Source organism: Dendrobates tinctorius, unplaced genomic scaffold (assembly GCF_039654945.1).
Source record: "Dendrobates tinctorius isolate UK_male_01 unplaced genomic scaffold, ASM3965494v1 ptg000016l, whole genome shotgun sequence".
In the NCBI taxonomy this organism is placed as follows: Eukaryota; Metazoa; Chordata; class Amphibia; order Anura; family Dendrobatidae; genus Dendrobates; species Dendrobates tinctorius.
The window spans coordinates 47,951,582-47,963,650 of record NW_027361684.1 but is presented as its reverse complement, the minus strand read 5'-3'; the positions used below and the strand labels follow the sequence as shown (position 1 = coordinate 47,963,650).

The window sequence follows — 12,069 nt, the reverse complement described above, 5'->3', positions numbered from 1 at the left end:
ATCACCTAATCTGGAATCTGGATACCTATCTTCTTCATGCACACACCATACATATCACATAGGTATCACAGTACCCTGGAGCTGCGAACGTCCTCCGTGAAGATCCACCCATGGCCGCACCTCCTCTGGTCAGCTCTTCCTCCATCGGCATGTGGCTGCCTGCGTACCCTATCTTTAGCATTCGGTACGCAGGCCGTGCCGCTGTATGCGGATGCCGCCGCGTCGTTTTGACGGTGCGGCGACCGCACCAAAATGCAACACGTTGCGTTCGGCGCAGGTTGTGAATACTGTGGAAAAGAAGGTGCTTAATATATTAGCTTTTTCCTCATCATCTACAACCATTCTTTCCTCACAATGTTTTTAAGGGGCCTACACTTTCACTTATGATTCTTTTACTATTGAAATAGTTGAGTGTTATGAATGGGTCACCGAGGAGGAGAGCAGGTCCAGGCTAAGCCACAGAAAACCAAAGGGGTTGGTACCTAAGCAGATTGCAGACCCCTGATCCTATCCATACAACTAGCAGTAGCCATGGAGCGTACCTACGATGATCCTAGACGCCTCGGCACAGCCGGAGAGCTAACTAAGCCTAAAGCAAGAAAGGGGAAATCTAAACTGCCCCAGAACAGACCCCAAAGGAATAGATAGCCCCCAAACATATATTGTCGGTGAGACAAGATGAAAACACAAAACACAGGCAGGAAAATAGACTGAGCAAATGATGGGGCCCACACTGACTAGACAGGACAGGAAAGGAAAGACACTGCAATCACGCAAAAAACCCTGCAAAAAGTCCAAGACGTCTGATGCAAAAAACACTGAAGTCACATGACTTCGCCCCCCACTATATCAGCACTCTGGTATATTCTGAAAGCAGAGCAAAAAGAGACCAATCTAACAGGGGCTAAAACAATCTGGCCCAAGCAGTAACATATGGACGGTGATTCAGCACAGCCCCAGCCAGAGCTGGCTGACCCGCACCAAGAAGAGATAGACAAAACCAGATCAAATGCAAACAGAATAGCAAATAAACCACTTAGCTGAACATGCAGGGACAGCGCTGGAGAAATCAGACCTCAGAAGGAACAGGAAGCAAATCACCAGCAGGGAAAGAGGGAGTCGGCCGTCTTAAATCCCAATCTGAAACCCCAGATCTCCAATCGTCATCATCATTATCAGGTGGCAAGCCTCTGTCAATCAGATCAGCTCCATTACGTCCAGTAACCACCAGAGGGAGCCCAGAAAGAGAACTTGCAACCTCTCTGACGATCTGACCAGCTCCACTACCTTCAGTAATAACCAGAGGGAGGCCAGAAAGCGAATTCACAACAGTTGAAGAACAGTTTGGGATTAGTTTTACTCTCCTTAGCAATACGCTTCTATGTTTCCTTTTTAGTAGCTTTAATTAGTTTTTTAGATAAAGTATTTTTCTCCCTATAATTTTTTAGAGTTTCAACGGTGCCATCCTGCTTTAGTAGTTTAAATGCTTTCTTTTTACTGTTAATTGCCCCTCTTTCTTACTTCTTTGTTTAGCCACATTGGGTTTTTCCTATTTCTTGTCATTTTATTCCTACAAGGTATAAACCGCTTACAGTGCCTATTTAGGCTGTTCTTAAACATTTCTCATTTATTATCTGTATTCTTATTTCTGAGGACATTGTTACAGACAACCAGATTAAGGGCATCTCTAAGCTGGTCAAACTTTGCCTTCCTAAAGTTCAATGGTTTTGTGACTCCCTGAGAAGTCCCCCTAGCGAAAGACAAGCGAAACTGTACAATATTGTGGTGGCTATTTCCTAGATGCCCGACGACCTGCAGAATTGTTTGTCAGGTCTATTAGATAGTATTAGGTCTAAAAATGCTGCTCCCCTGGTTGGATTCTGCACCAATTGTGAAAGATAATTTTTCTTGGTTATTAGCAGAAACCTGTTGCCTTTATGGGTTTCGCAGGTCTCGGTTTCCCAGTTACTATCGGAGTAGTTAAAGTCCCCCACAACAAGGTCCTCATTATAGTGTGCAGTTTCATCTATCTGCCTTAGTAGTAGACTTTCCATGATTTCTGTTATATTTGGGAATTGTAACAATGAGAATTTTGTTACTATTTTCCCTCCACGTACTTCAACCCATATGGACTCAACAAACTCATTCCCTTCGCTAATATCCTCCCTTAAAGCGGACTTTAGACAAGACTTTACATAAAAACAAATCCCTCCTCCTCTTCGATTTTTACTATCCTTTCTAAACAAGACTGTAACCCTGTAAGTTAACTGCCCAGTCATAGCTTTCATCTAACCATGTCTCGGTTATTCCCACTATATCATAGTTACCTATAGATATTTCTGCTTCTAGTTCTTCCGTCTTGTTTGTCAGGCTTCTGGCGTTTGCGAGCATGCAGTTTAGAGGATTTTGTTTTGATCCAATCTCCTCCCTGTGGATTGTTTTAGAAATTTTCTTACCTCCCTTCTGAGTATGTTGCCTTGGGTCTTCTTTGCCACACCTCATATCCTTCATTAGTATATCATCTGGCTTGATGTTAGAGTCTAATGTTTTTCTTCCCGTCCCCTCGTCTTCTAGTTTAACTCTCTCCTGATGAGTGTAGCGAGTCTTCTGGCGAATGTGCATTTCCCAGGTTTGTTCAGGTGTAGTCTGTCTCTGGCAAGGAGTCCGTCGTACAGGTTATTCACACTGTGATCCAGGAATCCAAATCTTGTTGTCTGTACCATCGTCTTAGCCAATTGTTCACATCAAGGATCCTGTTCCATCTCCTGGTGCCATGCCCGTCTACTGGAAGGATATCAGAAAAAAAAAAAAACACATTTGCATCCAGTTCCTTTACTTTCTTCCCCAACTCTTCAAAGTTATTGCAGATTGTCCGTAGGTTTTTCCTTGCCGTGTCATTGGTGACAACATGTATCAGAAGAAATGGGTGGATATCCTTGGAACTGATGAGCTTTGGTATCCTATCGTTCACATCCTTGATCTTCACACCTGGGAGACAGCATACTTCTCTTGCAGTTATGTCCGGTCTGCAGATGGCTCCTTTCTGGCATTCTTCTTGATGAATCATATTCCATAGGGGTAATGTGTAGAGGCGCCATGTGATTTCACTTTGGAGACCGGGCCCTATTTTTGTCACAGATACAATTACTGTCCTCAAACCAGATTACAAGCAGAGTGTTATGCTATAACACAAATGCAATAGCTTTGTGTACGACCTGTGGCGCAGAAGGAAGGGGAAAGTATATTCCAAACTTTATTTTTTTAATCTTTTTTTAACCCCTTTGCACCCGAGCCAGTTTTTGCCTTCGTGACCGGGCCAATTTTTTCAATTCTGACCAGTGTCACTTTCTGAGGTCATAACTCTAGAACGCTTCAACGGATCCTGCCAATTCCTCAACCAAAAATCTGCAAAAACCCGAGTCCATGCCCTCATAATCTCTCGCCTTGACTACTGCAACCTCCTGCTCTGTGGCCTCCCCTCGAACACTCTCGCACCTTCCAATCTATTCTAAACTCTGCTGCCCGACTAATCCACCTGTTCCCCCGCTATTCCCCAGCTTCTCCCCTCTGTCAATCCCTTCACTGGCTCCCCATTGCCCAAAGACTCCAGTACAAAACCCTAACCATGACATAAAAAGCCATCCACAACCTGTCTCCTCCATACATCTGTGACCTCGTCTCCCGATACTTTCCTGCGCGCAACCTCCGATCCTCACAAGATCTCCTTCTCTACTCCCCTCTTATTATCTCCTCTTCCCACAATCGTATACAAGATTTCTCTCGTGCATCACCCCTACTTTGGAACTCTCTACCACAACATATCAGACTCTCACCTACCATCGAAACCTTCAAAAAGAGCCTGAAGACCCACCTCTTCCGACAAGCCTATAACCTGCAGTAACCACCGATCGACCAAACCGCTGCATGACCAGCTCTACCCTCGACTACTGTATTCTCACCCATCCCTTGTAGATTGTAAGCCTTTGCGGGCAGGGTCCTCTCTCCTCCTGTACCAGTTATGACTTGTATTGTTTAACATTATTGTACTTGTTTTCATTATGTATACCCCTCCTTACATGTAAAGCGCCATGGAATAAATGGCGCTATAACAATAAATAATAATAATTCTGACACTGTTTTCTCGTGACATATTGTACTTCATGATGGTGGTAAAATTTCTTAGATATGATCTGCGCTTATTTGTTAAAAAAAAAATCGAAATTTGGCAAAAATTTAGAACATTTTGCAATTTTCAAACTTTTAATTTTTATGCCCTTAAATCAGAGAGTGATATCGCACAAAATAGTTAATAAATAACATTTTCCACATGTCTACTTTACATCTGCACAATTTTGGAAACATAATTTTTTTTTTTTAGGAAGTTATAAGGGTTAAAAGTTGACCAGCGGATTTCTCATTTTTACAACAAAATTTACAACACCATTTTTTTTTAGGGACCACCTCACATTTGAAGTGAGTTTGGGGGGTCAATATGACAGAAAATACCCAAAAGTGACACCATTCTAAAAACTGTACCTCTAAACCACATTCAAGAAGTTTATTAACCCTTCAGGTGCTTCACATGAATGAATGGAATGTGAAAGGAAAAAACAAACATTTAACTTTTTTTCACAAACATTTTACTTCAGAACCATTTTTGTTTATTTTCACAAGTGTAAAAAGAGAAAATGAACCACAAAATTTTTTGTGCAATTTCTCCCGAATACGCCGATACCCTGTATGTGGGGCTAAACCACTGTTTGAGCACATGGCAGAGCTCAGAACGGAAGGAGCGCCATTTGACTTTTTCAATGCAGAATTGGCTGGAATTGAGATCGGATGCCATGTCGCTTTTGGAGAGCCCCTGATGTACCTAAACAGTGGAAACCCCCCACAAGTGACCCCATTTTGGAAACTAGACCCCTTAAAGAACTTATCTAGATGTGTGGTGAGCACTTTGAACCCCCAAGTGCTTCACAGAAGTTTATAATGTAGAGCCATGAAAATAAAAAATCATTTTTCCACAAAATGATCTTTTAGCCCCCAATTTTTTATTTTCACAAGGGTAACTGGAGAAATTGGACCCCAAAAGTTGTTGTCCAATTTGTCCTGAGTACAGTGGTACCCCATATGTGGAAGAAAACTACTGTTTGGGCACACGGTGTGGCTCGGAAGGGAAGTAGTGACGTTCTGGAATGCAGACTTTGCAGAGCCCCTGATGTACCTAAACAGTGTAAACCCCCCACAAGTGACCCCATTTTGGAAACTAGACCCCCCAAGGAACTTATCTAGATGTGTGGTGAGCACTTTGAACCCCCAAGTGTTTCACTAAAGTATATAACGTAGAGCCGTGAAAATAAAAAAATCTTTTTTTTTTTTTTTTTTTAAACAAAAATGATCTTTTAGCCCCCAATTTTTATTTTCACAAGGGTAACAGGAGAAATTGGACCCTAAGAGTTGTTGTCCAATTTATCCTGAGTACACTGGTACCCCATATGTGGGAGAAAACTACTGTATGGGCACACGGTGGGGCTCGGAAAGGAAGTAGTGACGTTCTGAAATGCAGACTTTGATGGAATGGTCTGTGGGCGTCATGTTGCGTTTACAGAGCCCCTGATGTACCTAAACAGTGGAAACCCCCAATTCTAATTCCAACCCTAACCCCAACACACCCCTAACCCTAATCCCAACCCTAACCATAACCCTAAGAACAAACCTAACACCAACACACCCATAACCCTAATCCCAGCCCTAGCCCTAACCCTAGCGCTAACCCTGGCCCAAACCCTAGCTCTAACCCTAGCCCTAACCCGCTTTTTTTTTTCTTTACTTTTTTTTTTCTTTTTGTGACAAGATCGCTGACCTGCGATCTGACTCATAGTAACGCCACTTCTCCTCTGATCTCACACTGACAGATGATCAGAGGAGAAGCAGCGTTACTATGTGACAAGATCGATGCCTGGCACATAGTAACGCGACTTCTCCTCTGATCTCACACTTACAGATGATCAGAGGAGAAGCAGCGTTACTGTGTGACAAGATCGCTGCCTGGCACAGCTGTGCCATGCAGCGATCAGCTGTGCCAGGCAGCGATCTAGTCACACAGTAACGCTGCTTCACCTCTGATCATCTGTCAGTGTGAGATCAGAGGAGAAGTCGCGTTACAATGAGTGAGATCGCCGGGAAACAAGCAGCTTTCCCAGCGAGCGCTCTCATTGGCTGCTGTGAAGCTGACGTCATCAGGACCTGAATCAATCAGGTCTCGATGACGTCGGGGGTCCCAGCATGCATTGTGCACCGGGATCCCTGTGTTATAAGGTATGTGGGGGTCCCAGGGGGCGCAAAACCGCCGACAGTAGATAAACGTAGGCGCTGCACAAAGCCCAGCAAGCGCCAACGTTTATCTACTGTTCGCGGTCGGGAAGCGGTTAAACTGTTTTTAATTTTTAGTCCTCTTAAAGGACTACACGCTATGATCTCTTGTACTACATGTTGCAATACTTCACTACTGCAATATATGATAAAAACAGTATTCTATGAAGCCCAGTAAAGCAGCTCCAGGATAGCGGTGACTATCGCATTGCAGGTGGGACAATGTACTCCTCCTGTAGACATTGGGCCACGTTAATGTCACTGTCCGAGATTAACCACCTAAATGCCACTGTCAAACACAAGCGATCAGAGCTAACGCTGTTGTTTGTGGCTACTAGAGGCAAATGCTAACTGTTTAACACAGCCGGCACCTACCCTGTGTGAATTGGGCCCAACTCATGAGCCTCCTACATGACTGATGCATCATGGAAACAGGAAGGGTTTAAAAGGTACATTCTCACACAACACAGATTATGAAAGACTGAATGTTTTTTTTTTTCTGTAACATATACATGGACTCCAGGAATCCCTATTCAGATACCAGGGACAGTCCCAAAAACGTGTGCAGCAAACTGCTTTGTGCAAACTTAACAATCTAATTACTATGCATGTTTTTGGGGATTTTTTTTTTTACATTATTACTAGTGACCGCACACTTTGCTTTAACCCCTTTAACGGGGATCATAATAGAAAACCATGTACTCAAGCTTCATTATAGACCATAGAATTAACCATCCATTTATCTTCCCATGCCTCTGTACAGATTACTCATATTGACAAAAATGGCAACTGAAGATGCTAGCAAAGGATCTGATGCAATCGGCCACCCATTATAGCTTTTACAGATACACAGGAGATGGCATCCCAGGTTCTTCTAGAGACAGGCTTTGACTCCAAGCATAGAGTTTTTCTGCTTCTTCATCCCAATCATCATTAGTGAACATCACCTTGTTTGGTTGCTCTTGTTCGCTTGAAATTAGTTGTCGGTTGACAACTCTGGTTACATCTTCCTGCTAACAAAGAAAAAAAATCCATATAAAAAAAAAATCCATCAGCGCCAAGATACAGAGACCAGCGGTGACCCGAGAGCAGCAGCAGATTGGTAAGGTCAAAAATAAGCTACATGCAGACAAGCTTAATTACGGTCACTGTGCACAAAGGACTACACACAGAACACTCATGGACTATTGATGTAAGGCCGGTTTGATATGTCAGTGAAATAGACTGTGCTCCAAACAAGAGACCCAGCGGTCAGTCTGGAGTGTATCCTACAGGGAGACAAACTAAAAGGCCATGTTCACACAGTCAGTATTTTACATCAGTATTTGTAAGCCAAAACCAGGAGTGGGTTAAAAACGCAAAAGTGGTGACGTGTTTCTATTACACTTTTCCTCAAATATTTTCACTCGCGATTTCGGCTTACAAATACTGATGTAAAATACTGACCAAATACTGAACATGTGAACGTGGCCAAAGAAGGATGAGTTCGGTGTTTTGCAGCTGCTTCTGGTTTGGGTTTAAAATATTGATGAAACACTGCCAAAAAACTGATGTGTGAAAAGTCCATTGTCGTTGCACATTAAAATTCTTAGGACCATTTCACATATCCAACTTTCTTGTACATGGTCTAGCCATGTTTTTCCCCTGATAGGTCATGTACTCATAGTTTATAGAACTGTTCACATCTGGGGGGGAGATATTAAGAACAGAGTGACTGCCAAAAAAAACCTGACATTATCCGCTTTTAATCCCAGCAGCAAATGTGTTCTCTGGAGTGATGAACTACATGGCACTTTTTTCTCTTTTAGAAACCCCTATTTTTCATTAATATCACTTTTTTTTTGCTCCTGTAAAAGACTCTTCAGGGAGAAGTAGCTGGACTAATTTTACCTGTTCTTCACATCCTGGGCCATAAAATCTCTTCATTTTGGCTACTTTTCGGTGGGCTTTTTGTGATCTTCGGGATGAATTTCTTGGTGTGGCAGAATAGAGTGATGGGACGTAGGTAGATATCGCGGATGATGGCGGTGGTACAGGTGATCTATAAGAAACCGGAAATAGAAATTAACAAATCACACAAAGTCGTAGCCACAATGTGCAAAAGTAACTTAAGGACCGAAAAGTAATCTGCCGTGCTGAGCGGCACGGTTTGGTAAAGACATCAGGTAGAAAAGCATTTTAATTGTCAATGTGCACATTTATACGGCATAAAAAAAAAAAAAGACATCCACCGCAAGGCCAATAAAAATGTAAGCGTTCTTACCTGATGACATTTTCAAACCATGGCACTCAGAATGATTGGTGCCGTGTTCAGCAGTAATGCAGCCCGAACATACTGTATTCAGTCTATATGCAATATTTGTTTCTTGAAACTAGTTCTAAGTTAATTTAAAAAGTTTTTTAATTTAATTTCTATGAGAAGTTATAAAGATTCCTAATGAGGTGTGCACTTCCGTTGCTTTGATTGCTATACAAAATGTAACACACCATGGAGGTGATTAACCAAAGCATTTTCGCCAAATTTCTTTGAAAAAAAAAAAAAGAAAAAGCTTTGAAAAGTTGCACGCAAAACGGGAGGTTGAGCAGAAAAAAAAAAAAAAAAGTCCATAAAACTCTTGCCCCAACTCCCACACAGTAAGTGGATCAGCATCCTAATGACTCAGGAGCTTCTGCTCCAAAACGCCCGTTATCAAGACCAGCGAGAGAATAGTCTTGAGAGAGATATATATATTTGTAGCAAACCAACCACCCCACCCCCTGCAATTCTGGCATTTCATTTTTTTTTTCTCTTTACTAATGATAATTTAATATTTTGATAGACCAGGCTTTTATGGATGTGGTAATCAATTTTTTTTTTTAATTCGAGTTTTATTAAAGGATTTAAAAATTTCCCCCCCAAAAAAATTTTTTACTCTATTTTTTTTTTTAATGAGTCCTTAGGGAACTTGGGCCTGTAATTGTTCAAGACCAAATATTGCAGTATATAGTGAAAAAGACATTATACTATGAAGTCCACACATTGCCTTCCTATGAAGCCCAGCCTAAGAATTGAGAGTGGCTTCAGCAGGCACCCATCATGATGAGGAAGAGCCAGTTACCACACACGATCAGGTCATTTAAATCCCACGGTCAGTGATTGACAGCAGCATTTAAGTGGTTAAGCTATAGCAATTCGGGTGCTCTATTTACAGGCCGCTGCCAACTATACCTGTATATGATAACTGGTATCTGCCTGCTATGGTGGGCCTCAGTCACTGAGCCCATTCCATACATGAGGAGCCAACATTGCACAGAAAGTGGCATGCAAATGTAAGTGGACCCCTGATCAAAATTACTGTGAGGCTGAGTGCAGACATACTTTTTGGCCCTGCGGATTTTTCTGCGCTGAATGGAAGAAAATCCGCAGGTCAAATGACCTGCATTTTTCCTGCGGATTTCTTCCATTTTTCATGCGGTTTTCCACTGAGGTTTTCCCCCTGCGGATTTGGTGACAGGGGAGATGGAAAACCGCACAAAAGAAGTAACATGCTGCAGATTTTGTACCGCAGGAAAACTGCGCGGAAAATACTCCGCAGCGTCTGCACAGAATTTTTTTTTTTTCATTTATTTTAAGGCTACTGTACATCACAATGCGGATATGCAACGTTTCTGCGCTGTAAAAACCGCTGCGGATCCGCTGCAAATCTGCATCGTGTACACACAGCCTGACTGTGAACAGTTAAGAAAGATGAAATGATCTCTAAAAGGCCTAAAGTAAAAGATGACACATTTCCTTTGTATCTTAGGGGGGAAAAAAATAAAATCATAATTTACATTTTAAAAATTACAAAAAGGAAAATGGGCCAATTCAAAAGTTTGGGCATCCTTGTGCTCAGATAACTTTGACCAAGATTTCAGACCATAATTAGCCTGTTAGGTTTATGGGTTGTTCACTATCATCCTTAGCAAAGGCCAGGTGATGCAAATTTCCCAGATTTATAAAAACCCAGCCTCCTCTAACCTTGTGCCAAAAAAACAGACATGGGTTCTTCTAAGCAGCTGCCTGGCACTCAGAAAATGAAAATGGTGGAGGCCCACAATGCAGGAAAAGGCTGTAAGAAGATTGCAAAGCGAAAGCGTTTTCAAGTTGCCCTTTCCTCAGTTCGAAATGTAATTAAGAAATAGTAGTTAACAGGAACAGTGGAGGTCAAGATAAGGTCTAGAAGACCAAGCAAAGTTTCAGCAAGAGCTGCTTGTAGGATTGCTAGAGAGGCAAATCAGAACACCCGCTTGACTGCAAAAGACCTTCAGAAAGATTTAGCAGACTCTGGAGCGGTGGTACATTGTTCTACTGTTCAGAGAAACTGGCATTAATATGGCCTTCCTTGAAAAGTCAGAACAAAACCTCCCCTGCATTCTCACCATAAAATTTGGCATCTGAAATATGCAAAAGACCATCTAAATAAGCCTGATGCATTTTGGAAACAAGTCCTGAGGGCCAATAAAGGTTAAAATAGAACTACTGGGCCACAATAATCAAAGGGAAAACAACATCTCGCCAACCATTAAGCATGGGGGTGGATCAATGATGCTTTGGGGTTGTGTTGCAGCCAATGGTACAGGGAACATTTCATGGGCAAAAGGAAAATTGGATACAATGAAATTTTAATAAATTCTTGATTAAAACATACCATCTGCAAAAAAAAAAAAAGCTGAAGTTGAAAAGAAAATTGCTTCTACAAATGGATAATGATCCTAAACACATGTCAAAATCCAAAACCGACAATAGACTGCCTCAAAAGGTGCAAGCTGAAGGTTTTACAATGGTCATCACAGTCCCCTGCTCTGAACATTACTGAAAATCTGTGGCTAGCCCTCAAAAGCAAGACAACCCAGGAATCTCACAGAACTAGAAGAATTTTCCAAGGAAGAATGGACGAAAATCCCTCAAACAAGAATTGAAAGAAGCATTTGCAAACTGTGATACTTTGAAAAAGGGGTTGCTACTAGGTACTAACCATGCAGGGAGCCTACACTTTTACATTGGCTCCTTTTTCTTTTTGTAATTTTTAAAAGTTAAAAGATGAAAATTATGTATTTTGTCTAAAATACAAAGAAAATGTGTCATCTTTAACTTTAGGCCTTTTCGAGATCATTTCATCCTCAACTTGCTTAAATGTTCTCAATAACAGTAATTTTGACCAGGGGTGCCCAAACTTTTACATGACATTGTATTATTATTTTATGTGGGGAAGGCATTAAAAGGTTAGCCCTAATGAGCGGGACAGATGCACTATACCTGCTGTTAACACACGCATCTTATTAGGGATCAGTAGAAAGTACGTCACTCATTCACTTTTTGATTCAGAAGTGAGCAGAGGAAAGCTAAGGGTACAGTTAAGGCCCCGTCACACTAAGCGCTAGCAATATCGCTGTAATGTCACTGGTTTTGTGACGCAGCAGCGATATTGCTATGTCTGATACTTACCTCCGACCGGCTCCCCCACTGGTTATCGCTGATCGCGCGAGAACGTCCTGGGCCGTTTCTCGTCGTGGGCTTCCTGTGGCGCCGACGAGCGACGCGTGGACACGGGCGGGAGGACGTCAGGATCGCCTCGTCTGACAGGTAAGTAGCGACCCCCGACCGCTGCTAAGTCGCTGGTGAGATCTGCCTGTGTGGCAGCTCACTAGCGACCACTTAGCGATGCACCAGCGATC

General features: G+C 42.3%; 1 protein-coding gene across 4 annotated transcripts in view; it reads right to left on the bottom strand.

Moving 5' to 3' along the window:
* Positions 1-4,232: 4,232 nt before the first annotated feature.
* The window catches only part of CUNHXorf58 (chromosome unknown CXorf58 homolog), a 35,430-nt gene continuing 27,593 nt past the window's right edge, over positions 4,233-12,069 (bottom strand). For 3 of the 4 annotated variants that reach the window (XM_073565821.1, XM_073565818.1, XM_073565820.1), the window contains exons 7-8: positions 8,263-8,413; positions 4,233-7,385 (exon numbers count right to left, since the gene is read on the bottom strand). In XM_073565821.1, coding sequence (XP_073421922.1) covers positions 7,212-7,385; positions 8,263-8,413 — 325 coding nt within the window. In that variant the 3' untranslated portion in view covers positions 4,233-7,211. The remainder of the gene's footprint in view (positions 7,386-8,262; positions 8,414-12,069) is intronic. The other variant, XM_073565819.1, reaches the window with a different exon arrangement.